The sequence below is a fragment of the Acomys russatus genome, chromosome 5, assembly GCF_903995435.1.
Source record: "Acomys russatus chromosome 5, mAcoRus1.1, whole genome shotgun sequence".
In the NCBI taxonomy this organism is placed as follows: Eukaryota; Metazoa; Chordata; class Mammalia; order Rodentia; family Muridae; genus Acomys; species Acomys russatus.
The window spans coordinates 72,637,422-72,664,710 of record NC_067141.1 but is presented as its reverse complement, the minus strand read 5'-3'; the positions used below and the strand labels follow the sequence as shown (position 1 = coordinate 72,664,710).

Here is a 27,289-nt window from a genome sequence, read left to right as displayed (position 1 = left end):
TGCATGTGTGGATATCGCTAAAGGTGACTGCAGAGAACCCACTCACAAACTCTCTCTCTTAGCAAAGGTGCAACTTCCACCCACAGCCAAAGCAATTTCCATCCCACACTTGCCCTCCAGTACTTTTCCCTTGGCGTTCCCAGCAGCCCACGGGCTTGGCACACATTCAGGAGATTAGTCTCCCCTGACCGGAAAGGCATGAGGCTGGCCATCATCCAAGGACATTTCTTTTGCCCATGGAAGCCCAGCCCAGGAGGACAGTAATTGGATTTTGATTTTTAACTAAGTAAAAATAATCTTTATAAAACACAGAAAATGGCTTGTTAATCTCAGAGTCTGGGCCTGGTGGGGTCAGGACACCAGCTTGAGTACATATGTCCCCAACCCACTAAGGGACCTGCCTATTTTGGGAGCCTGGCTCTGAAGTCTGAGTCTTTTTTGGGCATATGTTTTCTTTTAGTAGCACAGTCAAGCTGCAGGAGAGGGAGGCGGAGCCCAGGCATGTGGGTGAACATCTTCCAGTGAAGACATCTAAAGAAATCCACGAAGCCTGTCTTCCAGAAAGCGCTAGGGCCACGGTGGAAGTGATGTGGGGACTTGCTCACATTCCATGCAGCCACTGTCAGGCAGAATCAAGCCCTGTGACCTAGCCGCTGATGCTAACGACAATGACATCACCACAGAGATGGGGACAGACTTGCCTTCTTTGTCCTTGTGCTCTCTGGCTCAGAGGACTCCGCCTGTTCTTGCTGTCTGCCCTCAGATGAGGGGCTTTCTTCCATGCCCTCCTGTTCCTCAGCTCCAGCCTTACAAGGGAAGAACAATGCAAAGACAACCAAGCATGAGCGGAAGCCGTGGAGGAAGGGGTGCAGAGAGAGACGTGCATGCCTCTCCCTTGCTTCCTCACACTTCGAGGGAGTGCTGGGGAAGCCACTGCTGAGGAAACTGAGGCTCAGAAAAGAACTGGCTCACTCACACAAATAGTGCAACATTTCGAAAGTTGACCCAGTGGCTTCTGGGACACAGAAGTCCCTGGTGACCTCCTGAGTGTTTGTGGTGAGGGTGAGTAGAAAAAGGTAAGAGTGGCTTGACTTGGGCAGGCAAGACCTTGGGGTTGGCCACTGTGGTGCCATCTCCCCACAAAGAAATCTTTTCCATTCATGTGCATGCACACACACACATACACTTATTCCTTTATGCTTAGGAAGGGAGTCACCCAACTAGTTTTGTGAACCAAGTGCACCACCCTTGCCTTCCTCCTTCCTGGTAGTCTCTCCCCAACCAAGGCCCTCAGCAAGCTGTAGTCCACATAGTACTTTTACACTTTTGAAGTTACATTTTTAAGTGTCTGTCTGTCTGTCTGTCTGTCTGTCTCTCTCTCTCTCTCTCTCTCTCTCTCTCTGTGTGTGTGTGTGTGTGTGTGTACACACATGAGTACAGGTGCCCATGGAGGCCAAAGACTTCAGATCTTGTCCCAGGCACTGGGAGCCACACTAGCGTTCTCTGCAGCAGCAATGTGCACTGATTCCTTCACCTGCCCTACAAAGTTACATTTTAAATAGTTATGTAAGGACCCACATAAAGTCCTAAACATAGTTATCTCTTGGCCTTCTTTGACTAAAATATTGCCAATATGATCTTTTGTAGAAAAGGCTTTGTGGCTGGAAAGATGGCTCAGCAGTTAAGAGTACTGGCTGCTCTTCCAGTGGACCCAGGTTCAATTCCCAGCACCCACATGGTGGCTCACAACCATCTATAACTCCAGGTCCTGGGGATCTGACGCCTTCTTCTGCCTCCTTAGATACCAAGCATACAGGCGGTGCACAGATATATGTGCAGGCAAACCCCACCCATACACATAAGTAAGTAAGTAGTTTTAAGAGGAAAAAGCTTGCTAATTTTCACTTTAGACTTTTGCAGAGCTCCCTCTCCCATGACTTAGGCTCCCTAGGCTCCTTTGGCATAAGGAAGTTATGCTTTATCAATGCTCTTGGGGCCTGGTTGGCTCCAGGAAAAGGGTCTGGTCTTAATTACTTGCAGTCAGGCACACCCCCTCCGGCTGATAAGGAGCCAATTTGAGCAGGAACTGGGGGCTAACTGGTATAACTGGTTATTACTGGATAGAGACAGTTGAAGCAGCAGTGCTGCTCCAAGCTTTCCTCAAGTCTTTTGCCCAAGAGCAAAGCACCTGCAGCCATCTTCCCAGCTGCCAGAAGCCAGCCCCACCCAGCCGACGGCCACTCACATTGTTGTTTTCTTTCCCTTGAGTGAATCGTCCCTGCCCCTTCCTTGTTAAAAATAAACTATTCTCCATGAGTCGTTCCTACAGATATGTTCCTGGTCAGTACAGCAAGACATCCATCCCATCCCCTTCAGCGGGGAGGGCAGAGGGGCAGGCTTAGTGATGCAGCCAGAAGTCCTCAGCAGAAGGCCTCCAGAAAGGAGCAAGGGAAGAGGCAGCTCTTGCTGAGATGGGCCCCTTCAGGGGATCAGACAAATGGAATCCACACACAGCTGCCCACCTCACCTCACAGAACATGGGGCAGTAGGTCTCAACAGCCGTGAGTGGGTATTGCCACCACCCAGCCAGGAATGCCACCCAGGTACAGTCTTTTCTAATCTCTATCCGCCCTGCCCCCTGCCCTGCCCCCCCACCACCCCACCCCCCCGCCCCACCGCCCAAAACTATATTCTCTAAGGCGATTTGAAAGGATACTCTTAAAATGAAGAGAATTACATCCCCATTGCACTTTCTGGTCAAAAACACTTCATTTACTTCCCGTTTCACTTAGGACTAAAGATTGTTAATCTGCATACAAGGCCCATATGACATGGCTTCTGCGGACACCTCCATCTCACCTCCCGGCACATTAACTTGGTACTCTGCTCCAACCACACTGGCTCCAGCCACACAGAGGCCTGGCTTACACTGTCGCTTCTGCCTGAACTTCCTTTGCACTCACAAAATATGTAGGTTTCCTTCAAATCTCCACAGGGAAGCCCTGGCTCCGTGAAGTACTGACTACATCTTAAAGCTCTTCTCCTTAGCATTTTCCATAGGCTCTTGTGTTCATGTAAAGAGTGACTTGGTCTTTGCACTGTATCCCAGAATGCTCGGGTCTCTCAACCAAGCAAAAGTGGTTTTATTCTTCTAGATTTTTTTTTTTTTTTTGGTATTTGTCTTCTGCAAGTCTCTAACCATGTGAGACCAACATGCAAGGTTTAGACTACCCATTTTCTTATATGTGTACAGGTACATATGTGAATATGTGTATATGTTTGAGTGTAGGCACATATGTGCACAGTATGCATATGTATACTAGGAGCCAATTTAGGGGCTAGAAAGATGGCTCAAAAGTTAAGAGCATTGGCTGTTCTTCCAAAGGTCCTAAGTTCAATTCCCAGCAACCACATGATGGCTTATAACCGTCTATAATAAGATCTGGTACCCTCTTATGGTGTACAAGCAGAATACTGTGGAAGGAAGAAGGAAGGAAAAAAGAAGAAGAAAAGTCAAGTATTCATCCTCATCTTCCACATTACTTTAGACAAGGTATCTTTGTTTTGTTTGTTTAAGTTTTTTTTTTTTATTATTTATACAATATTCTGCCCACATGTGTGGCTACCCACCACAAGAAGGCACCAGATCTCACTACAGGTGGTTGGTAGCCACCATGTGATTGCTGGGACTCGAACTTGAGACCTTTGGAAGAGCAGACTGTGCTCTTAACCTCTGAGCCATCTCTCCTGCCCCGACAAGGTATCTTTGTTGTTTCCCCTCTACTGTTTCCCCCTCTAGCTGGCCCACAGGCTCCCAGAGATTTGAACTCAGGTTCTCACTCTTGTAACAAAAAAGTGCCCGCTGAGGCATCTTGCCAACCCCAGACTTTCCAAGGCTCGGGAGATTCCATGCAGATCTGTAGAGCTGAGTCTTGCTTTAAGGAGAGGGGGATCTGACAGCAGGGGGTGTGTACTTGGCACCATAGCAACCAAGTGGCGCTGAGCAATGGCTGACCACCTCCAGCTGTCATCATAGCTTGTTTGACCTCACTCATCCTACCCCTAGCTGGCTCGGCTTCCCTGAACATATCCATGACTCGTGCCTCCTCCCTTCTAGAAGGTTGGACCAGTGTTTCTTTCCTTCATTCTTCCTCAGTGACTTGATTTCTTTCCTTCTGTCTGGAGTTCGAAGGTCAGGTCTGGATTTGGCCAGCCATTCCCAGTGAGAAACAGAGATTTTTGACCTGTACAGAGTTCAGAGGGTCTGTCATGAGCACAAGCTCATTCATTAAACCACATCGGCCGCCTAATGATCATACCCTGCAAAGAGCACCGAGGCGGCCGAGACTAGGACGTGACCTGGTTCTCAGGAGTCAGTCATTGCCTCTTCCACAGACACTTATTTACCACCCACTCTGGGCCAAGGTCTACTCCAAGGACAGGGACAAGTCTGTGAACACAGATGATTCTCGTGTTGTGGAGATGATGTCTGGAGGTTGTAGAGTGAGGTAGACACTGCTTTAGATAAGGATGCTAGGTGATCTGGGCCACTGAACACAGAAAGGTACCAGGAGAAAGAAGTGGGGTGGGTGTTGAAATGTTACACAGCAGCCGTAAGTAAAGACAGAGATGCTAAGAACAAGCCAAGGGGACTCCTTGGGAAGGTAGACTCCACGGCAAAAGCCCACCCACTCATCCCGCTGGCCTCCCCTTGAGGCCCTGGGCCATCACCAGCCCCTTGACTATTTCTGAGCAGCTGCCCTATGGTGGCTATGGGGGGTGGTTCCAGACTCCTCTCAGATGGTCGGATCGCAAATGCCTGAGGCTCTTGTATAAAATGGCCTTGTATTTGCCTATAATCTACACATATACTCTCATAAACTGTAAATCACCTCTAGATTACTCTTCTATCCCTTCTGCCATGCAAACCCTATATGAATAGTTGGTTTGCTATCTTGTTTAGGAAATAACAATTTTTTAAAAGTCTGTAGATGTTCATTAAAGATAAAACTTTTCCCCCAAATATTTTCAATCTGTGGTTCGTTGAATCCACAAACATAGAACCCAGGAATACAGCTTTTAAAAAGTATACCCTCTTCTTAAAATTGCTAGCTGCCTGGCCTGGCTATCAGGATCCAGTTTAAATCTTTGACAAGGCACACAGGTAAGCCTACCCCCATCCACCTCCTGTGCCTTTCCTGTTTTGCCAGTTAAGAAAACATGGCAGACTTTTTTTGTTGGTGGCGGTGGTTTTTTGAGACAGGGTTTTCTTGTGTAGACTTGGCTGTCCTAGACTTGCTTTGTAGACCAGGCTGGCCTCTGCCTCCTGAGTGCTGGGATTAAAGGCGAGCACCACCACGCCCAGCAACATGGCAGACTTTGAAATGGGCAAAAAGATCATTGTGTATCCTCTTCCCCTCTTGTCCTTCCTCTATTTGTTTGTTTATTTAACTGGGGGTCGAATCCAGGGCCTCTTACAATGAGGCAACACTCCACTGCTAAATTTCATCCCAGACACTCACATTTTGAGTGAATTGCCTAGGCTGGCCTTGAACTTGAGATCCTCCTGCCTTCATCTACTGAGTAACTAGAATTACAGATCTATGTCACTATGCCCAGGCCTGGTGTCTTTTTTTTTTTCCCCCCGAGACAGGGTTTCTCTATGTAACCTTGGCTGTCTTAGACTCACTTTGTAGACCAGGCTGGCCTTGAACTCACAGCAATCCGCCTGCCTTCACCTCCCAAGTGTTGAGATTAAGGCGTGCGCCACCGCGCCCAGCTTGCTGTCTTTTTAATAGAATTGTCTGTGGGTATCCAGTTCTTCTGCAGTCAATACTTTCCATGGTTTTATATCTGTTCTGTTCTGGAAACTGATCATTGATCCTAATGCAAATGCCTCTTACTCATGCAAATGAGAGCCAGGTGCAGTGGCGCATGCCTGTAATCTCAGCACTTGGGAGGCAGAGGCAGTTGCATCTCTGAGAGTTCGAGGCCAGCCTGGTCTACAAAGAGAGTCCAGGACAGCTGGGCTACACAGAAAAACCCTGTCTCAAAATAAAATAAAATAAGATGCAAATGAGCTTTATCCAATGACAATGCGTCAATTCCCTGTTTTCTGTAGAAAACATTACACCTTACTATCAAATTCCTGTGTGGGTTGTTTATGTGAGTTGCCTGTTCTTTGGTTTCCCTTTTGAGCTGACTTTATATCATATGCTGATAAGATGCAATGCAGGACTTAATAAAAATCTTTGACATGTGTTTATACCAGAATCATGATTTTATGTTTAAAAAAATAGGATCTTTAAATATACCGTAAAAACACAGCCATGTTGAATATCTTCAGATTTTTGAAAACAGCCATTTGTTTTCACTTGCCTGCTGCAGCTTCTACCAAGAATATCAAACTGGGTTTTGCCCATTTTCAATACCCAGCTCAAATACCCTGTACATGCACGCAGCCTGCATTCTGCAGTGTTAATTACCTACAGAGCTGCTGATCCGCTGTAAATTCCAACTCGGTTCTATTGTACACAGATTGTTTTCTAAGTGTGTCAGACCTTGGTCTCAGCTGCATATGGGCTATGTGGCTTGCTTGTGCCTAGACCACCAGCTGGCCCTCCTCCCATGCATGTGGAAATAAAGGCTGGAATAATAGCCCAAAGTGACTCTTAAGTGTTCATGGAATTATGAATTGGACTCCTTATTTGGATTGTCACCAACTCCTGGGTCAGGGTGACAAGAAGATATACACAGAGAATTTTAATAATTAATATTCTTATGAGAACCCCCAAACTCTACTATCTCACCCCTAATTAATACGAAGCCTCATCTAAGAGGAAATAAGCATCAAGTTAGATTTCAAACCTGGTACTCAGAGTTCCCCCACCATCTTAAGAACTTTAATAGTGTTAGGAGACACTTGGATATAAGACCAGATGGTTGCAATGTGCCTTTATTACGATGAAATTAATGTCTTTTATTTGCAGAAGCTCACCACGCTTGAGCTCCCAGTATAATTTAGGGGGTGGTGGCCACTTCTCTTTTCCTGTCATTGGAGCTCCAGCATTAGTAATGCTTTTGGCACACAGAATGGGCCAAAGATCTAATCTCCCTTGGGTGACTCTGTGGGTGCTGCCAACACCCCAGGAACACTCCACCCTGGCACACAGAACTACAAAAGACCTGCCCGCCGTGTCTCTCAGCTTCTAGTGAAGGCAACAACACCGTGGGACTTGGTGGCAGATCACTACCTACAGCTCTGGCTGTCCCTTTTCCCAACCCAGGCTCCTTAGTCACAGAGCGTGCTGTTCTGTGCTTTACTCTTTTCCTCTGTAGTGGTAAGCACCCTACCTCTGTTGGGGCGCTATGAGGATTAAGTGGTGTAACTGACATAATGTACTTAGCACAGTGCTCCACACCAGGCACACAGTTGAGAAGCATTCATTCATGCATTCTGTAAATGTTCATCATCAATGCACAAGGCTTGCCTTTTCCTCTTGGCCTGCCTCACCTTACGTGGGGTCACAGTCATATCATTACCTCATTCTCTGCCGTTCTGCTTTCTTTTTTGTCATCAGCTCCTTCTTGGTCTCTGTCAGGTCTCTTAGTTTTGCTTTTCTCACTCTGCTTGGACTTGACACCCTCAGGGGCCCTAGCATTCTTGGGGTCCAGCTCATCTTCCTTGCTGGAGTCCTCTGGGTGAGGGTGTCTACTCTCCCGCGGTCTAGCCTCTTCTTTCCTCCTGGACCTTCCTGGCACATCCTGTTGCTGCTTCTGGTATTTGTCCAACTTGGCTTTAGGCTCTTTTCGATAGTAGCCATCTTCCCGGCCTTTGTAGCTGGACACAGAATGGAGCGGGCCGGGGGACCCCGACCTCAGGTACTTTTCCCGGTGGCCCCTCCCTCCTTCAAGTCGCTCATCCAACTCAGCTTTGTCCAGCTGCCTGGGGTAGTGTTTCCGATCATGTGCCCAAACATCTGTCCTGTCCCTTTTGTCTTCCCCGTTCTCTCTCCAGGGGACAGGCTCGCGATCGTCTTCCCTTCTCGCATAGGGAGACTGTTCCCAGGAGTCCCGGCCATTGCCCCAGTCAGCCCTGGAGGGGCCTGGAGGACTGTGGGAGGAGCTACAGGAAGTGAAGCTTGGAGTGTGGGATCTTGGGGAGAGTGATCGGCTCACTGGGCTTCGAGAGCGTGGCCGCTCTGGACCGTATCTAGGAGGAAGGGAAGAGACAGGGTTCAGAATCTGCAGAGCTTGTATCCCTCACCACACTCAGATGTAGCCACACACAAGATGCTCTCAGAGATACACTTGGCACAGTGTGCCCACGTGTGCAGTCTTTGGCCAGGAACATGCCTGTCCCCGCTGTTGAGTTCTTTGTTTGTTTGTTTGCTTGTTTGTTTTTGGTTTTTTTTTTCGAGACAGGGTTTCTCTGTGTAGCCTTGGCTATCCTGGACTCACTTTGTAGACCAGGTGGGCCTCGAACTCACAGTGATCCACTTGCCTCTGCCTCCCAAGTGCCGGGATTAAAGGCGTGAGCCACCACTGCCAGTTTTTTGTTGTTGTTGTTTTTGTTTTTTTAAAGATTTATTTATTGCATATGAGTGCTTTATCTGCAGAAGAGGGCACACAATCTCATTATAGATGGTTGTGAGCCACCATGTGGTTGCTGGGAATTGAACTCAGTACCTCTGGAAGAGCAGGCGGCACTTTTAACCACTGAGCCATCGCTCCAGCCCCCCGCTGATTTCTAAGGGCATGGATTCTGCTCCTGGGAACTGGGAAGAAGGATTGTGTTGGTGGGGTTCAGTGCTACCTTACTTCCTCTTGGGAGCTATGTTCAGATACAGGCCCCAGGATATTTCTTCCTGGGCATATACAGGACGAGGACTCTGGAGTAAAAGGTCACAGAGTGAGGTTGCCATGGCCTACCATTAAAGGCACTACCTAACCTACATCCAATCTTGCTTGCTTGTAAGACTTGAAGCCCCTGCTCCACTTGAGCCCCATCAGCACATAAATGACTTATCTTCCCTCCTTTCCCCCCTTCATTTAGTCCTCACTACAACTAGCTAAGACTGTGAGAGTGGAAGACGATGCTCGTGGTTGGGGAGTGGCAGGAGTGAGGAGGCTCAGATCCGTAAAACAAAGAAGGAGGAAGGTATCTAAGCGATGGAAACGGCCTCAGAACCCAGACCTATTCAAATTTGAGATGAAAACATTGAAACCCTCAGGAAGTGGATCTGCCTAAGGTTCAGGGCACAACTTCATAGTCCCCCACTCTATGCTGCCACAGAATTATAGGTGACATGGTCCGTCCTTATACACCATTAAAACCCCAGGTCACCACAATTTTAAATTAAAAAACAGACAAACAAAAATCCCAAGCCTGAACACGCACATGCTCTCTGAAGGCTGATTAACCAGATGGTTCACCTGATACCCTAGAGGGACGGAGCACTTTCATTTGCTTCTCACGCGTTCAACAATGAACCTCTCACTGACCAGACACCCTGCTGCTAGGACCACAGTCTCTTAGGTAACTGGGAACAGGGTTGGGCTCCTATGCCCTAGAGCAAGGTTAGAGCACCCTCTGTGGCCACTCTGGAGACTGCAGGCCTGCTTAAGTTTTTTCCATTTTAGCTCTTTACAGGGAACCAAGCACAGCCCCAGCCTGCCAGTGTCATAAATGCCAGTTGAAAGATATCACTTGAAAAAATCACACGCAGTGTCTGGAACCAATGTTCAAGGAATTCTGTGTTTGTTTGTTTCTTTAACCCCATCTACACTCTTACTTCTGCGTCTATATTCAGCTCATGAAAAATCAAGAACTCGTTGCCTCTAAATGGAATCTGCAACCACGTACACCCAGGATATATCAGTAAAGTGTGAACTTGCCCCAGGTAGCCAGATAGCGACTCTCCGACTCTCCGTCTGCTGTTTTCCTTTCCGATCCAGGAGGGATATCGAGTAGAAGCCCAGCATTCCGCATGGCCTGTCTAACCTGAGCAGATGTTCTGCACTACATCTGTACCTGTCATTTGAACACGGATGAGTTGGGGCTAGGAGGCCAGGTGGATGGTCAGGGCTAAGGGTAGGCCATGTTACAACTCAAATCCCCCACACTGAGCACCTTTATGTCCACTCAACACAGACTAGAGTCATCTGAGAGGAGGGAGCCCTAATTGTGAAAACAATTCCATAAGATCAGCCTGAAAGGAAGCCTGTAGGGTATTTTTTAATATGCGTGTACTTATTATTTATACAGTATTCTGCTTGCATGTGAGCCAGCAGGCCAGAAGGGGCACCGATCTCATTATAGATGGTTAATGAGCCACTGTGTGGTTGCTGAGAATTGAACTCAGGACCTTTGGAAGAGCAAACAGTGTCCTTAGCCTCTGAGCCACCTCTCTAGCCCCTGTAGGGTATTTTTTAAATATGTGATTGATGTGGAAGGGCTCAGCCCATTGTAGATGGGGCTGGTGTTCCTGGGTTCTATAAAAAAATACACTGGGCAAGCTGTGGGGGAGCAAGCCAGGAAGCCGTGCCTTCCAAGGCCTCTGCAGCAGCTCCTGCCTCCAGGCTCCTGCCCTGTTTGAGTTCCTGCCCTAACCGCTTTGGCTGATGACTGTTACGGAGAAGTGTGAGTGAAATAAACCCTTTCCTCCCCCAAGTGGCTCTTGGTGACAGTGTTTCGTCACAGCAATGCTAACTCTGAGACATCCCCTAAGAACGAGGAGCTAGAAGGTGTTTTAACCTCCAGGTCTCTGCCCTACGTCCCAGAGCCTCACCTGTCGGCTTCCCGGAACATGTCCCTCTCTCTCTGGGAATGGATGTCCTGGATGATAGCAGCCACGTTTTTCCCAGGTTTCTAGGTAAAACAGAGAGCTCATCAGAGAGCATTGCAAGCTGCAGAAGGAAGCAACTGTGACCTGCCTCGCTTGCTTGTTTCCCAGGCCACCAAAGGGAAAAATGATACCTTTCCCAGGAAAGATAAAAGGGTTGATCCAAAAGATAAGATCTTAGGATAATGGCAACCAGAGTAGGGGGAGGGGTCAGAGAGCAAGGCATGTAAGTCACGTCTCAATAAAGCCGATTTAAAAACCTACGAACTCTCCACCAACTATGTCAACACTGACAAATAATTTCACAGAGAAGGCTAGTCATCTGCTCTTTTACTCTTTACTCTTTTCTATGCGGCGTCCGGCTTCCAGGGCCATTCAGACACTAGCAAACCTAACGTATCTTATCCTGGGAAACCCAGGTCCAGTGCGCAGAGACTAGCATTCTATATTCTTAGCGAGGTGTGATGTTGACCTGCTATTGCTAAGGTCAATGGTAGGTCTGGGGGAAGGTGAGACTGAAGGAGGGCCTGCCTGTGGTGTCAGAGTGAGAGGCCGTGGGCACAAGGAAAAGACATAAAATGTTCAAGGCATGGAGGGAATCGCCTGTCAGATCAAGACTCAAAGGAAAGGCAAAGAGAAGACAGTGACTCAGATCCTGAGCCGTGAGAAGGCAAGGACACACACCCAGAGATGCAGCCCTGGTTGGGCCAGCTACCCCAGAGGGACCTCACCCCTTGGGCAAGTGGTCCTTGTATCCAACAGAAAGGATAACCGTTGGCATTCTATAAGCATATGCAATGCCTCGTGCAAGTAACCAGGTTACCCAGAATGCACATTATCAATTATCCCCAGATCTATATGACAACAAAACAGTGCAGAGCCCAAGGCTGTCTGGAAGAGGCCAAGGCTGAGCCAGGGCTGGGGAGATAGCTCCTGCCCAGAACGTTTCCTTCCACCTCATACTGCCCTAGACCGCTGTCTAGGTTGACAGGCCTGTCCCTTGAGCTAACCTTTCTGCCTTCCCTTAGAAGTCAGCTACTGCTTTCCGCAGCCAATACATGACAAGCAACGGGGCTTGGGAACGCTAACGGGAGCCACCAGGATCAATCAAGTCTATGTGACAAGATATGCGTCATCTAGGAGGCCGATACCCAGTGTCAAATCTGTGGTTTGTGCTAGAACAACTGAAGCAGGCAGAAGCTAACAAATATGTCCCCACACTGGGCAACCTTTCGGGACACAGTAAAACTCACAGGGTGAGTTGCACGGGGGCTTTATTTTGTAAAAGGAGTCTTAAAGGTCTATGTTTTCTACTTTTTTGGAACTTGATGCCTTCCTGGTTTTTCCTTTCAGACCCAGAGGAAGAAGAGAGTAGAGGAAAAGGTTCTACAGAATCCCCAGGACAGCCGGTGTCAGGGACCGAGGCGTGCAGCAGCGTGTGTCACCACAAGAAGCACCCAGGCCCCTGTCCTCTCAGGTGCAGGTGTCACAATACTATCCCTATGCCAGAAAAGTGGAGGTGAAAGAGAATAAAGTCAGCCCGTGATGAATTCTGGGGTGCTTTGTTATTACAGGAAAATTTGAATAACACAAAAATGTAGAATTAACATATAGTGAATCCTGCTTAAACTTGTGACATCTGTATTCTGACCTTCTTTTCCCACCTTCACATTATTTTGAAGCAAATCTCAGAAGTTGCATCTCTTGTTCTGTTTTATAATGAATGACACTGATGCAGACCAGGCAGTCTCGCTGTTAGTACCCGCTGCTGCCCTGTTAGTGCAGGCACCATTGTCTCTAACATACTGGGCTTCCCAGCCTGTGGGTCTGTTTTCATTCAACTTCTTTCTAGGAACCCCATCTCTGTCCGGCTAATTCGCCCACCCTACAAGGCCCTGCCAATCAAACCACAGCCTTCCCCTGGCCACAGAAACTGCTTCCAGATGGGTCCGTGTGCTATACTATCCTATCAGAATGACTGTCAGAGGGTTTGTGGGAGCTCTTAGGGGATGGGACATGGTATCCGAAGGTAGAGCTGCAGAGGGCTACCATGCCATCTGGAGGAGAGAACCTGGGGCTGCTGAGGGCCGCCCCTCGAAGCACCCAGAAAACAAAGGCAGAAGAAAAGTAGGACAGAGAACAGCGTCATCTTGATCTCATTTGGCTGCAAAGCTCAGCGGCAGTCAGCTGCTCCTTTACTTTTCATTTACAGGAGCCAAGAAGCTCCCTTTCACCTACTTCAACAGGCCTAATTACCATAAGTTTCTGTTACGTGCAGAGAGAATCTGACCAGCTCTGGAGGCAGCAAAGAGGAAAGAAGAGTGGACACGCAGTAGGGAGAATTGAGCAGGCGGTGAATAGCTGGCAAAGGGAAACCAACTGTTGGTTGAACAACTAATCAGAGGAACTAGTTGTTGAGGAGAGGTTGAGGAACGGAGGAAAAAGAAATACTTGGAGACTCAGGCATATGCGGTTTAGCTGAAGGTCTTAAAGCCCAGGAGAACTTCATTTCCTGGTTTGCTATCCGTCTCCAGCTCTGTCTTGCCTGCTATTTATCTGACTCCTTTCTGTTCTCCTTGAGCCAATGCCAGTATTTTACTAAAATGAAGTTCAATTTTTTTCATTACAGATTACATCATGATGTTTCTCATCTTTTACAATCAATAGGGCATTCATAAAGTTCTGTATAACCTACAATAAAGTATACAGCAAAAAAAAAAAAAAAATCAATCTATTTCCAAGCAATGGTCAGCATAACCTGATTATTATTTCTTAAACAATACTCGGGAAAGTTTAATCATAAATTTCCCCGGGGTAAAGTCATTGTGTTTACAAGGCTGTCATAGCTTGAGCTAAATGTTCCCTAATAAAGAAAAAACGACTTACACCCAGTCCCAAACCAACAGGTGCGCTATCCAAGGCCAGGCTAATTACCCAGGGGTGCTTTATTGTAAAGTATCTGCAAAGCATGACATTCTAAGCCCACCTTCTATTGCTCTCAAAGCAGACTCTAAAGACACGTTTCCACAGGGACCAGTATCTAGCCAAGCAGTGCTATGTCAAGGTCCTAACTTTCTTTCTTTTGTTTTCTTTTTTTCTGTTTTTGGTTTTTTGAGACAGGGTTTCTCTGTGTAACCTTGGCTGTCCTAGACTCACTTTGTAGACCAGGCTGGCCTCAAACTGGCCTCACAGCGATCCGCCTGCCTCTGCCTCCTGAGGGCTGGGATTAAAGGCATGCGCCACCACACCCGGCAGGTCCTAACTTTCTGTCATGCAGTTTCTGCTTGGGTGCTCACAATCAGAGCAACAAGCCTTTGGCCAGATACCCTCTTTCAACATTCTCTGAGGGAAAAAGTTTTTCCCGTATGAATTTCCTTAGGTCTGAAAAAGAAAAAGACAAGTTTAAGAGAAAAAAATGCAGATTTTAGACAAAATTACACCTGGACCATAGATACTATTTAGAGGCAGTGGTGATCAGCTGGAGATCTTTGGAACTTTGTCAAGCAAAGCCTCAACAGCTGTTCTGGATGTCTAGAGATCATGCTGGACAGTCGGAGGCTTCTGGGACTTTGTCAAGCAAAGCCTCTACGACTTATCCTCTTGTCTGCGACAGATCTATGTCCATTTAGGAGCCATAAAGCCTATTACTACACAGTTGGAATACGCTGAAGGTCAAAATGACCCAGAGAGACATTATGACATGAGGAACAGAAAGCCATACCAAAGGTCAGAAAATAGTACGTTCTAGGCCTCTGCTCTCAGGACAAGAAGAGACAGTATCTGCTAGAGCTTGATAAAAATGTGGAATCAGAGCCTTGCCCCAGACTTGGAGACTCTGGTAACCTGCATGCACCCTGAGCTTTGAGAAGTTCAATCAGTAAACAAAAAACTACCTGGGTTCTCTGCTTTTTTCTTTCTTTCTTTCTTTCTTTTCATGTGGATGGTGGAAAACCTAATATTGCAAAATTAAAAAATAACAAACAAACAAACACAAAAATACATTTGGTACAAACCCAATGTAGTCTCAGGGGTTTTTGGTTTGTTGTTTTGTTGGTTTATTCGTTTCATTGTTGGTGTTATTGAAATAGGGTTTGACTGGGTAGCCCTGGCTGGCTTGGAACTCATAAGATAAGGCCAGCCTGGTCTTGAATTTGCAGAGTTTTACCTGCCTCTGCCTCTCCAGTGCTGGGGTAAAGGCAAACACCAGCACACCTGGCATCAGTCTCAGGTTTTCATCACAGGTGATCCAGTAACTATGATCTTGGGCGAGTTGCAGAACTTCTGTTAGACTCAACATCTTCATCTGTAGCATTGAGATTATAATACCTGTCTGGCAGGACTGACGTCAAGATTAAAGTAGATAATGTATGGAAAGTGCTTAATACGTTACTTGCCTCAGAGTAACAGGGCTCAATTAAAGGTACACATTATGGTGTGCTCTTATAATTACTGTGATTATCTGCCCTGCACACCTCACAGGATGGTGATTGTGAGACTGAAAAGAAAATGCACGGGGGAAAAAAATTGCTTGAAAGCAAAGAACGCAAATAGAGTCTGAACTGATCTGAGATTCACAGAGGTTAAGCAAGCAGGCTCCAAGCAGAGGGGGCGGAGCCTAGGATGATGCAATCATTTTCCAACCTGGCAGAAGTCACATGTTTGTTGGTTCTTTGCCTCCATGCCTCTCTTCCCATCAGACTAAGCTCCTCACATACTTGCTCCCTTCACACCTATGGCGCCAGCTCAGCTGACACCCAGAGCAGGCACTCAGTGAACATTTGCTGAATGCGGGCCTCAGAGCACATGGTGTCTACGTCACCCTAAACTCTTTCTCTCAGTAGAATGTTACTGTGCCTTGGTATTTCAAGAAACTACTGTTCATCCTAATTTGAATCTTATGACACTTCATTTGGAGGCCCAAGTTCTGCTGAGAACTCAGTGCAGCCCCCAGGGGAGAAACAGGAAGTGGCTAGGTACAGAACAGGGTGGAGCTTTTCACCTGCCTGATGCTTCTATTACAGAGAAAGACAGGCAGAACTGTTTGGAAGGAGCTCCAGGGGCAATAATGCTAGCAGAGCAGAGGTGGGGGGGGAGGGGTGGGGGAGGGGGGGAGGGGATGGGGTGGGGGGTGTGGTGGTGGGGGCGGTTACTCACTGACCATTACCCATCTCTGCATATGCTGACTTGCTGGAATAGTTGTCCTTGCTAGAAACAACTACTCGGCTTTTGTCTTCTGACATCAGCTCAGGATTAAGGGCAGATTAAGGCCTGTTAGTTGTGAACAAATTGAACCCTAAGCAAAGATGGAAATGAATCAGAAAAACAACAACAAATCCTATTAGTTGGAGCAGTAGAAAGCATAACATGAGAGGACAGGTTTAAACACCAATATGGCAATGGGTTACAATAAACCCAGACAGACCAAGCGTCCTAGTTAAGAGAACAACAAAGCAACCAGAGGACACGGAAAACATAGGCAGATGACTTGGAAGAAGCTTCCAATCAGGAAAACCAGAGCCAGTAAATATATGGGGGAAAAATTATCCAACCTTATACACCATCAGGAAAATTAAAATTAAAACTGTAGTAAACCAGAACACTGCATCCACTCCATGGCCAAATTGAAAAGGCAGACAAACTAAACTTAGCAGGACAGTGGACTGTTGAAACTCCTCACAGGCGACTAGGAGAATGCTGTGCTGTGACTGTGCGCCTAGGAAAAGCTCACCGTCACCTGGTAGGGTTGAGATAAGCCCGCATGCTATCTAGGAAATCCACCCCTGGTGATCCATGTACCAGCTGGTTAGATGCCCATGTGCATTTGTACCATGATAACACGTTTGACAAGCAGATTAGCACTGACCTTAATATCTCAAACTGGTAACAGGCCAGATGTCCATCAGCCATAGGATAGATAAACAAATGGCAGAGCCATGCAACATTTTACAGAACAATGAAAATAGGCAAAGACAATAAAATGTTGAACAGAAACAGCATGACAGTATGATTCCCTCCATGAAATGTTTAAAGATGGGCGAAGGTCAACTCCACCAGTTAGGGCGACATGACCATAAAGGAACAACACAGAAACGATTGTCCTCAGGACAAGGAGAGTGGACAAGGAAGAGCTGAGCACGAGGAGGGTCCCAAGGACTTCTGGGTATTGCCCATATTTTATTTCTTAACTTTCAGGGTGCTTTTATGGGGTGTATGAGATCTGACTCAAATTAAATTGCAGATAATTAATTCTACCCATATTATATTATTCCTCGGGGCGGGGGGGGGGGGGGAGGAAAGGAAAAGAAGAATACGGAACAAGCTAAAACAAAACCAAAGCCCACTTTGGGACTGACTGAATGCATCTGAGTTCTGAGAGTGGTCCAGTCAGGTGTTGGCCTAGAAGGATGTACATAGGCTTCAGATTCCTTTGGAGGAGGAAGAGAGAACAAGAGACCGAGGGGAATGCTGGAGGAAGAAACAGTGATCAGAGGTCTGCGTGCGCTGAGAAGACCTGCATCCAAGGGTGGAATTACCCTCATCAACTACACCTGCCCTTCTCCCTCCTTCCTACTCCCTCCTTCAAGGCTTCTGTGGACATCTTTCCCTCCAGAATCCTCCTAGCTCCCAACCAGTCTTAAGTGCCCCTTTCCCCTTGTACTCACCTCAATGAAAAGCTTTCCTCTTTGTATATTGTATTTATTTATTGAGAATCTCATACATATACTTTAATTATAGTCTTTCCCTCCCCCAACTCTTCCGAGGTCCTCCCCCTGGCCCCACCCCAATCCCCCACCTCACCCCACTCCGGCTTCAAGGAACAATTTTCTTGCCATATTGTAATTCCCACTTCTAAGTGGTTTCCTCAAGAGTGGTGACCAATCTCTTCATTGTTTCCCAAGTTCTCCTTCCCAAACAGCACTTAGAGAAATGCCTGGCAGCAAGAGGGCTCCACTGATGCTTGCTGACTGACTGACTGAAGGAAAGAATGCTGTACCTTCAGCTGCAACTCCTTGTATCTCTTGGACATCCGAATGAGTAACTTCTCACCGCTGATCACGGCAGACTTTTCTTGGTAGTACTGAACCATGGCCTGGGCAGCTTCCGTGTAAGCCATCTCTAAGAAAGCCTACGTGGATGGTAGGACAGACAGTGGACTTGGCTTCAGTGACCTTAAGAACAATCAGTACCAGGGATAATTCCATATTGCTAAGGCTTAAGAACAGGTGGCATGATCAATGGAACAAGCTGAAATCCGTCTAGAGTGGGGGAGGGGACTGACTGGAAAACCTGATGTTCTGGAAATGTCCTTTATCTGGGCCTTCCTGTTAATTATACGGGTTTCATATTTAAAAAAAAAAAAAATTAATGGAGCTGTACCGTGAAGACAAGCATACTTTACGCACTTGAGAGTATCTGTTTTATAGCTCAATTAAAAAGAAAAAAATCAGCACAAGAAAGAACTCTCTTTGATGCTCTGCGTTCAAAGAGAACTTTTTATTAACTTCACCAAAAGAGCTCATTACAGGATGGCTCCTATCCTGGTTTCCATGGTTACCAAACACTACTCTTAATTATGTATGTCCATCCTGAGTTACGTCATCCTATGGAAGGCCCTCTGGGATGGGAGGGCCCATTAGCTTACAATTCCCACGTGGGCTCTTGCTCACATGGTCTTGGGTTGCCTTTTGGTGGTGGTAATGTCAGGCAACAGACGCATAAGCCCAGGAGGCTACTTGAGCTCCCATTTGTCTCATTAAAAAGAAATGTATTTGAAAACTCAGAGGCTTGTAAGCCCCTGGGCTCAAAAGATGGCTGAGCTGCTGTGGCTTAGAAAAAAAGAAGCCCCTGATCATACTGACAAGCATATTCCTTCTTTATTTAGCTGCTCTGATTATAGAGAGAAATGGACTTTTCCATTTGATCCATGTAGCAGTATTTTTTTTTTTTCGAGACAGGGTTTCTCTGTGTAGCCCTGGCTGTCTGAGACCCGCTTTGTAGACCAGGCTGGCCTCAAACTCACAGTGATCCACCTGCCTCTGCCTCCCGAGTGCTGGGATTAAAGGCGTGCGCCACCACGCCCGGCTTATGTAGCAGTTTTTAATAGACTGCTTCAATGGACTTGTCCATTTACCCAGTAGCCATTGGTACAAATCTGTGGCTGTCAGAATTTCAAAGTATTTTTGGTTTATAGTGATGTGGACTGATGCTGGTCCCTCTGTGTTGAGGTTTTCTATAGAGCAAAGGCCAAAGCAACCTCCCTCAATTTACAGAGGCCTAAGCGAGTTCTTGCTATGAGCCTCTCGCCTTCCCCCTTCTTATTGCCTCATCCTCTCTCATTTACTACCTAACTTCGGGTAGGTAGTAGTTTTTTTTTTTTTTAATTATCACAGTGCTGTGAAGTAGGTATGACAAACAACTCATAACTCCTCAGGTTTTTATTTCAAATGATGCCACCCACTTCTCTAAGGTGTCTTGCTTGAGTTAAACATCAAGTACATCTACATATCAATTTTCAACTGGGGAAAATACTAATTTAGGTAGCCTTGCTGCATTTACTGCTAAATTTACCTAACTCTACACATTTAGCCAGCACAGAATCCCTGAGATGAACGCAACAAACAGCCTGGCTCCAGGCTGAGGAACGGAGACCAGGCATCATCTGCCATGGCTTCCGGTTCATATCCACACCAGGGAAATGACTTCTCATCTGCCCATCTTTGCCTTTGTAAAGCAAAAATAGGTACTGAAATAAAGGAAATGGGGGCTAGAGAGGTGAGTAAGACGACCTGAGTTTGGATCCCTGCACCCATGTAAAAATTAAGTGTAACCCCAATACCGCAGAAGGGCGGAGACCAAGAGCATTGCAAGAGCTCACTGCGTGCTTGCCTAACTTCAGGCTCAGTGAGAGATCCTGTTTAAAATATATGTGCATATACATACTGAGACAATATATATATTGCTCAGAATCGTAGGGTAGGACGCCCCACATCTTCCTCTGGTGTTCTTAGACACAGTAAGCCTTTATCAATTCCCCAGTGCTCTCCTGCTAGGTGACTTCACATATGGACACCAAGAACAGGTTAAAATGTCTGCTCCCAGGCAGTTCTTGGCTGGTCCCACTCCCAGGCAGTCAGAAGTAATCAGCTTAGAAACTAGGACTGTAGTATTAGCTCAGGAGATCCACAACAATGCAATGATTGGAGGTCTGTCATCTCTGACTGGAGGCCAATTGCCTTTCCTATGTTAAGGAGCAGCCTATACCAAAAGGACCTGTTCCCTTCCAGGCAATTCACAAAGGCCTATACCCCCAGCACAAGCAATCCCAAGACTAAACCTCTGTGCCCTGTCAAAGAAACCAACTGTGCTTCACCTCTTCACATATTAAGAAAAATGTCTATAGTCTCCTTCACCACCCTGTGGCCAATCGTGGATCCTACAGAGGCAGCCTACCTGGTTGGTTGACTTCATGAGGATGTAATTAGTGACTTTGCCAAAGGGCAGCCCCAGGTTAATGACGTCATTCTCAGTGCAGCTGCCCTCTGGGAGATTGCAGATGTGCACCACTCGTCCAGCACCTTTCCTCTGTGCAAACTGCTGGGGACAAAGAGCAGGATGAGTCTTCAATAGACATCTTTTCCTACACCTGTCCAGACAGTCCAACTGGCTGTCTTCCCCCAGATACCCGCAAATGGTCATTTATAAAAACCAATCAGAAAAGAAACACATTCATAGATACACACAAAATGTCAAGTTTATGTCTTCTAGCTACAAAGAAACTTCATATTTCCAACAAGTATACAAGGATGGGAAACATCTAAGGAATTGGGCATATCCACATCAGCTAGTGGGAGTTGTGTGTTGACACCCTTTGAAAATATATTTGCCAGGCATGGTGGCTCACGCCTGTAATCCCAGCACTTGGGAGGCAAAGGCAGGAAGATCTCTGTGAGTTCGAGGCCAGCCTGGTCTACAAAGTGAGAAACCCTGTCTCAAAAAAGCAAAAACCAATCAATCAAACAGCATGTGTGTGTGTGTATGTATGTATGTATGTATGTGTGTGTGTGTGTGTGTGTATATATACACACACACAATATTAAATAAAACTTAAAATATATTTAGGCCATGATCCCAAGAACCCACTTTTGGAAGACTGCCCGATAAAAATAAAAATGTAAATAAACTTAAAGGTACATGTGACAAGACATTTACTGAATACTTTATGAGGTGGGAAGCTGTCCTGGGTACAGCCTGCATGTCCCACAACTGAGGAATGCCTAGGTAAATGCTGGTTCAAGTGTACAGTGGAAAACTCCATAGGCATTAAAAGGGAACCAACGTGTTGGTTTTAAGACAAACCATCAGGCAAAAAACAGGTCACCAATTATCATGCATGATATATGTTGGTTTTGTAAGGTAAAATTGTAAGGAAAGGAGAGAAAACAAATATGGTGAAACTTCTGGGGGTGAAGGACAGGAACATAAGAGTTAACGATCACCACTTCTACAATTTTGAATGTTTGAATTTTGTGATTTGTTTGCAATGAAAAAATTTAAAGGATGTCAACAAAGACAGAAAGGCATAGAGCACACGTTATCAACCTGTCGAGGCAGGTTACTCTCGGAGAAGAACAGGACAGGGTGCAAGGACAGACGTGCTGAACCTGTTTGAGATAGTCCTTATATTGTCCAACTTACGCTTGAAAAAAATTCCATTGGATGAAGAAAAAAAAAAAAAAGATGACAGAAAGGGACTTGGAAACCAAATATGGGTACCCAGATATTCGTGGCACCTCCCCCCCCCCCCAAAGTGATGGCTTTTCAAAACATTTTTCAGCCTTGGGATCCTTTTTTTTTTTTTTCAAACAAAAACCGGTTCAGCAGCCAGATACACTCAGCCAATAAGAGAGGCTGTTCTGGTCATACTTGGGAGTGCTGAGCCTCCCCCCCCCCCAGCCTCCTCCCCTGCCCTCCCTACTCCGACCCCGCCCACCCCCCGCCCCCCAGGTAGGCCTGAGGGTCTAAGGAACAAGGCTTGCAAGCCAGGACCTGGGTCTAACTCCAGCTCCCAGAGGAAGTGTGTCCATTAGCTTTGGTCAAACTTCCACAAACCCCAGACTCTAGGAACTCAGGAATTAGGAATTATGCACCAACCCAGCGTGGGAGGGGTGGGAGGGAAGGGTATCTCGTCTTCCAAACCTAAGACGGTCTAGTGCCACCGCCTACAAGAGCAGTCATCACTTTCTAGAGCAAAGTGAATCTCAGCATCTAATTATGGTCTGACTCTGCTGAGGTAACATAAAGTAAGTATTTCAGGTCTCATCCCTAACAAGGACTGGTACTTAGGAAATACTTCCACGGAAACCCCTCATTTGTCTCATCTGGGCTGAGGACAATTAGAGTCAATTATCGTTTCCTTTTACGGTTCCACCTTGAATTAGATTAGCTTCAGCTGCCCCTTTTAGACTCCACCCTCCAGATCTCCCACAGCGTCAAGCCCTTTCCCAAAGGGGAACACTGATTCGGCTTGTGGCTCAGGGGGAGCACCCACTTTGCCCACCCGTGTGCAAGGACTCTCCACAGCCTGGGGGAGTCTGAGCCTGGGTAGCAAAGACTGAGCCCCATCCGTACAAATGGAAGGCTATTAAGAGCCAGGGCTGGGACCTCCCCTCTCACTAGGATGATCTGAGGCAGAGCTCCCTCCCCACCCGGCCCCCTGGCGCCCCACCCCCAACTCTCAAGGGAGCAAAGCAGCTGGTTCTCTGAGTTTATCACCAGGAAGGTTAAGCCTGGGCACTCTGCCAGGTCTGCTCCCGGCACCGCACGTTTCTGCCCCACGTGAAGTTGTTGCAGATAGCTGAAGTAACGTGGGCTTGGACTACACAGGCGGGGACATGCAGAGTGATTCCGGGCAGTCCCTCTCCCAGCCTGTCCAGTTGCCTAGTGACTGCGCACGAGAACCAGCATCCCTGCATTGTGTACTCTGGCCTGAAAGGACAATTTAAGAGGTCTTTATCTGAACCCAGCAAAATAAGCAGAACACTCCGTCGGAGAGCAACCCCCAAACTGCCTGTCACCGAAGACCTACGGACTTTCACACCAAAGGCACTGAAATAAACTCAATTTTAAAGGTCCAGTCCTGAACTCCTCCCCACAGGAGTATAAACGGGCTTTTCTTCATTCTTTAGGTGCTGTGAGAGATTAGTATTCTTCTACTTAATAATCTCCACTCGGGGCTTCACAACCAGGGAACCTCACGCGGGTTTCAGATGCTTTTCTCAGCCTGGAGGCTAAAGACCCCTCACTTGATGGTTTTCTAAGTGAGCCATGAGATGAAACCCTGAAAAGCACTGTCTTCACAGTTGGCTCGGAGTTCTTATGTAAATTAAATTCCTTTGCTGATATTTTATTTTGAAAACTCTAGCTCACATTCTTTACTATCGCATTTGTAGATATTAAATACAGCTTAGACTCAAACCCTATTTGATTCATTTTTTTAGAGTGAAGTCATAGGTATTGTTGCTATATTCTTGAAACCACTTATGTAAACTATTGTTTGCCCTATTCCCTATGAAAGATCGTACTGAGGAGCAGGTGGGGCCGCCAGAGGGAGGAGGGAGGCTCCCAGGTAGTACTTCTAGAGTGACCATTGATCCCTGAGGACCCTGACAACTGCAAGTGCCTCTCAGCAGGCAGCAGGATGCAATCCCACTTGCCTTCGGTAATTAGTCCTAAGTAATCTTTGGAGTTAATGACACAGCAGTCCTCCCCTCCACTGTAGGGAATACCTTCCAAGGCCCTCAGTGAATCCCCAAACCACAAATAATACCAGATCCTGTATATACTAGTTTTTCCTTCACATACATACTTATGATCAAGTTCAATCTATAAGCTGGGCATAATTAATTAAAAATTTAATAATAACTTGTTATAAACTATAACAATTATGACAATGTATCATAATAAAAATTACTTAAAACTTATGAATTGTTTACGAAAATTCCATTTAATATCCTCAGACCTCAGTTGACCTTGGGTAGCAGAAACTGCACCAAGTTAAACCAGGGATGGAGGGCTACCCTATTATGGACATTCTAACAGCTGAGGTCACACTCTACTCTAATGATTTGGTATCAAATTGAATATGGCTTAAGAATGCCTCCATACTTCAAGTTCCCAGGAAACACTGCAATCTAACTTAGCATGTAAAATAACTGAACACCTAACTTTGGAGCAAACAGCCAGGTCTCAGCCAATTATAGGCAGTTTACTGATGAGCTCAGGTTCAAATAAGGCAACCGCCATCAGCCTATTCAAACGCCTTCCCTGCCCCCAAATGCTGTTTGCTGTACTGGGGACTGCTGCGCTCGGGCTGTTCCGGTGCTAGGTGATGCTCAGCTGAGCCCTGTGAAATTCTATTCATCCAAGCTTTTCTTTTAATATTGCTTAAAATGACCAGAAAAAAAAAATCTGATGATGTTTCTGTGTCTTTGATTAGTAAAAATGGGTAACCAGGAAACTCATTAACTTTGACAGATAAAAATATTTCCAAACATGGAATGCACGTGGGTATTTGAAGTAGGAATAACAGAGGGGAAATTAGGCTTTAACATCTGGAGGCTTCTGTGAGAACCTGAGTGTGAGAGACAGAGCACCTGGGTTCGCGTCCCAGCTACCGATCACGAGTGTAACCCATTTCCCTTTACAGTCACCAGTTTCCTAGGATCTGGAATGAGGGAGGTGACCATATGTCTAAATGATAAGTATTGTACTGGGTGCCTTCACCCACTTTCCCATGCATCTGTGCATCTATTTATCAGCCCCCCCTCACACCCGTCATGCCCGGACACCTGGCTTGTGTAGTGTAGTAAGCAGGAGAACGCCATAGACCCCACAGACATGGTCCCTTCCGTTCCGAACGTAAAATAACTGCCTTGTAATCTCTAGGCTTGAAAATCCAGGGCCTCCCAGAAGCATTGCCAAGCAAAGCCCTAAGGACAGGACCTTCTCTTGACAGCACAAACAGGAACCTGGATCTTCCCACTCTGGTGTGGCCAGTGTACCAGTTAGCGTCCTGCTTGTCCCCGCTTTCCCTGTGATCAGCTATGTCCCCGCTTTCCTTGTGATCAGCTGCTCAGCCACGCGTGCCTACGAGCTTGTTCACCTTTTAGCATGGTGCTGGTGATTCCATCCTTACAGTGTGCAGATGTGCTCCCAAGGGCCAGCGCGGAGTTTATCAGCAGCCCTGCACAAAGTGTGACTGCTGCCATGGTGCCAAGAAAAGGGTGAAGTGAGGCCGGGCTGTGGTGGGGCACGCCTTTAATCCCAGCACTGGGGAGGCAGAGGCAGGTGGATCTTTGAGTTCGAGGCCAGCCTGGTCTACAAAGGACAGTCCAGGACAGTCAAGGCTACACAGAGAAACCCTGTCTCAAAAAACAAAATGAAACAAACAAACAAAAGAGGATGAAATGACAGATACATTGAGATGCACCTAAGGACATGCGTGTCTGGGGTCTCCCTAGAGGACACTGCTATGTGTAGTACATGCTTTACTGGCACCAGGGCAGGACAGTAGGAAAAACACTATACATCTGGACCCCTGTTCCCCTGAGCCAGTTACTGAATTTTTCTAGGCCTGATTTTGCTTGTCTTTAAATCCAGGAGAATAAAGTCAGTTCTCATAGCTTAGTGAGAAGATGTAATGCCACACCTTAAGTTAAGTGCTTCAGTTTAATGTCTGGCCTCCAGGAGGCTCCGCAATAAACGCTCATCTCTTGACTTCCCCAGCTATGGAGGGAGGTGTTAGGATGATCTTGGACTGAAAAAGAATATTGCTGAAATGATATGGGAGGATGTCCATATTCTTAGGAAATGAAAATGAACAGTGTCTCCAAGCTATTCTTAAATAATGACTCAGGGAGAAAATGCCTATCAGACAGACACACAGACAGACAGACAGGCAGGCAGACAGACAGACAATGAGACATAGAAAAGAATGATGAAGCAAATGGAAGAAAGAAAGGAATACTGAATCCTGACAAGTGTCACACGAGAGTCCCTTACGTCTTTTTTCTTTTTCTTTCTTTCTTTCTTTCTTTCTTTCTTTCTTTCTTTCTTTCTTTCTTTCTTTCTTCCTGTCAGTTTGAAATATATTATAAGTATCAAAAAGTTTTAAGAGGCACTCTGGGGTAGAATCAGATGGATCAAGGTCATGCTTGGCTCTCACTAGCCTGCGCTTTGGCTGTGAGGTGCTGATGGGTTCAGTTCACACCCACTGCCCGCCCGGCTCTGCTGCTGAGCTCCCAGGAGACACAGATGTGACAGGTGCACTTGAAACATTCCAGCCCAAGGTCAGATCTCTTAAAGGAGCTAAGGTGTCAGGGCTGTAACCAAAGCCCTAATTACCAAGCCCAAAGGACAATCCTCCTCCCGCTGCGAGGCAGGCTCTAACCTCAAATGCCCCCATGTGGGCTCCAGCCTGCCGGGGCTGCGCAGTTGCCTGGTGCTGCTTCTAATGCATCTTAGGATGGATGGATCCCAGACTTCTCAGCTTACCCACAGATCTTTTATAGCTGGGTGGAAACGTGAAAAGAGCGAACGGGCTTGTCTCGGAAGGTTCTGAGACCTTTCAGTGCCCTTTGGTGCAGGTGGAAGCAGGCTCTGTGTGTGAGCCCAAACACCTCAGAGTTATAATAAGGACAGGGAAGCTTCTTGAGTGTTTCCTGCAGCTACAGGTTGCAGGTTCCACCTTCAGTAAATGATTTCTGGGCTCCAACTGGATATCTTTGGGTGACCTCCTTTTTTATGGCAGAGTCTCTGGGCATCTGTAAGCTGTGTGTGTGTGTGTGTGTGTGTGTGTGTGTGTGTGTGTGTGTGTATTTGTGTGTGTGTGTGTGCGTGTGTGCGCGCGCGCGCGCGCGCGCCAAGTGCACATAATGAGAGGGAAAGGACAAATGCTTATTTCTCACAATGGTGATGCTGAACAGAACATGCAGACAGAAGCAGGTATGGATTCCATAGCTGTGTATCTTGAATTGACTTGGAGGGTAGGCACAGACGCTGTTCTATTGATGCGCTGCAACAGTTTGCTGAGAATACGAGGTTTAACTTAGAGTAAATTGCATTTGCCTGTGGCTATTAAGTTGTTCCTTTTCTGGGAGACTTAATCTAGTAAACTTTAGACTCATAGAATGTTAAAACCGGAGACCTGGCCAGGTGTTTTGGCACAGGTCTTTAATCCCAGCACTCAGGAGGCAGAGGCAGGTGGACTTCTGTGAGTTTAAAGCCAGCCTGGTCTATATTGTATGTTCCAGGCTAGCCAAGGATACATAGAGAGACCCTGTCTCAAAAAGAAAGTAAGACCAGACTGGAGAAGTTGCTCAGTGGTTAAGAGCATTGGCCACCCTTGCAGCAAACCTGGTTCAATTCCCAGCATTCTCAGGGCAACT

At 46.7% G+C, this 27,289-nt stretch overlaps 1 protein-coding gene across 1 annotated transcript in view; it reads right to left on the bottom strand.

The window, feature by feature from the left end:
- Rbm20 (RNA binding motif protein 20) overlaps nt 1-27,289 on the bottom strand; it is a 204,606-nt gene that overhangs the window by 13,919 nt on the left and 163,398 nt on the right. Inside the window, exons 9-13 of the mRNA XM_051146964.1 lie at nt 20,295-20,438; nt 17,839-17,970; nt 10,791-10,870; nt 7,543-8,212; nt 702-806 (exon numbers count right to left, since the gene is read on the bottom strand). Coding sequence (XP_051002921.1) covers nt 702-806; nt 7,543-8,212; nt 10,791-10,870; nt 17,839-17,970; nt 20,295-20,438 — 1,131 coding nt within the window. The remainder of the gene's footprint in view (nt 1-701; nt 807-7,542; nt 8,213-10,790; nt 10,871-17,838; nt 17,971-20,294; nt 20,439-27,289) is intronic.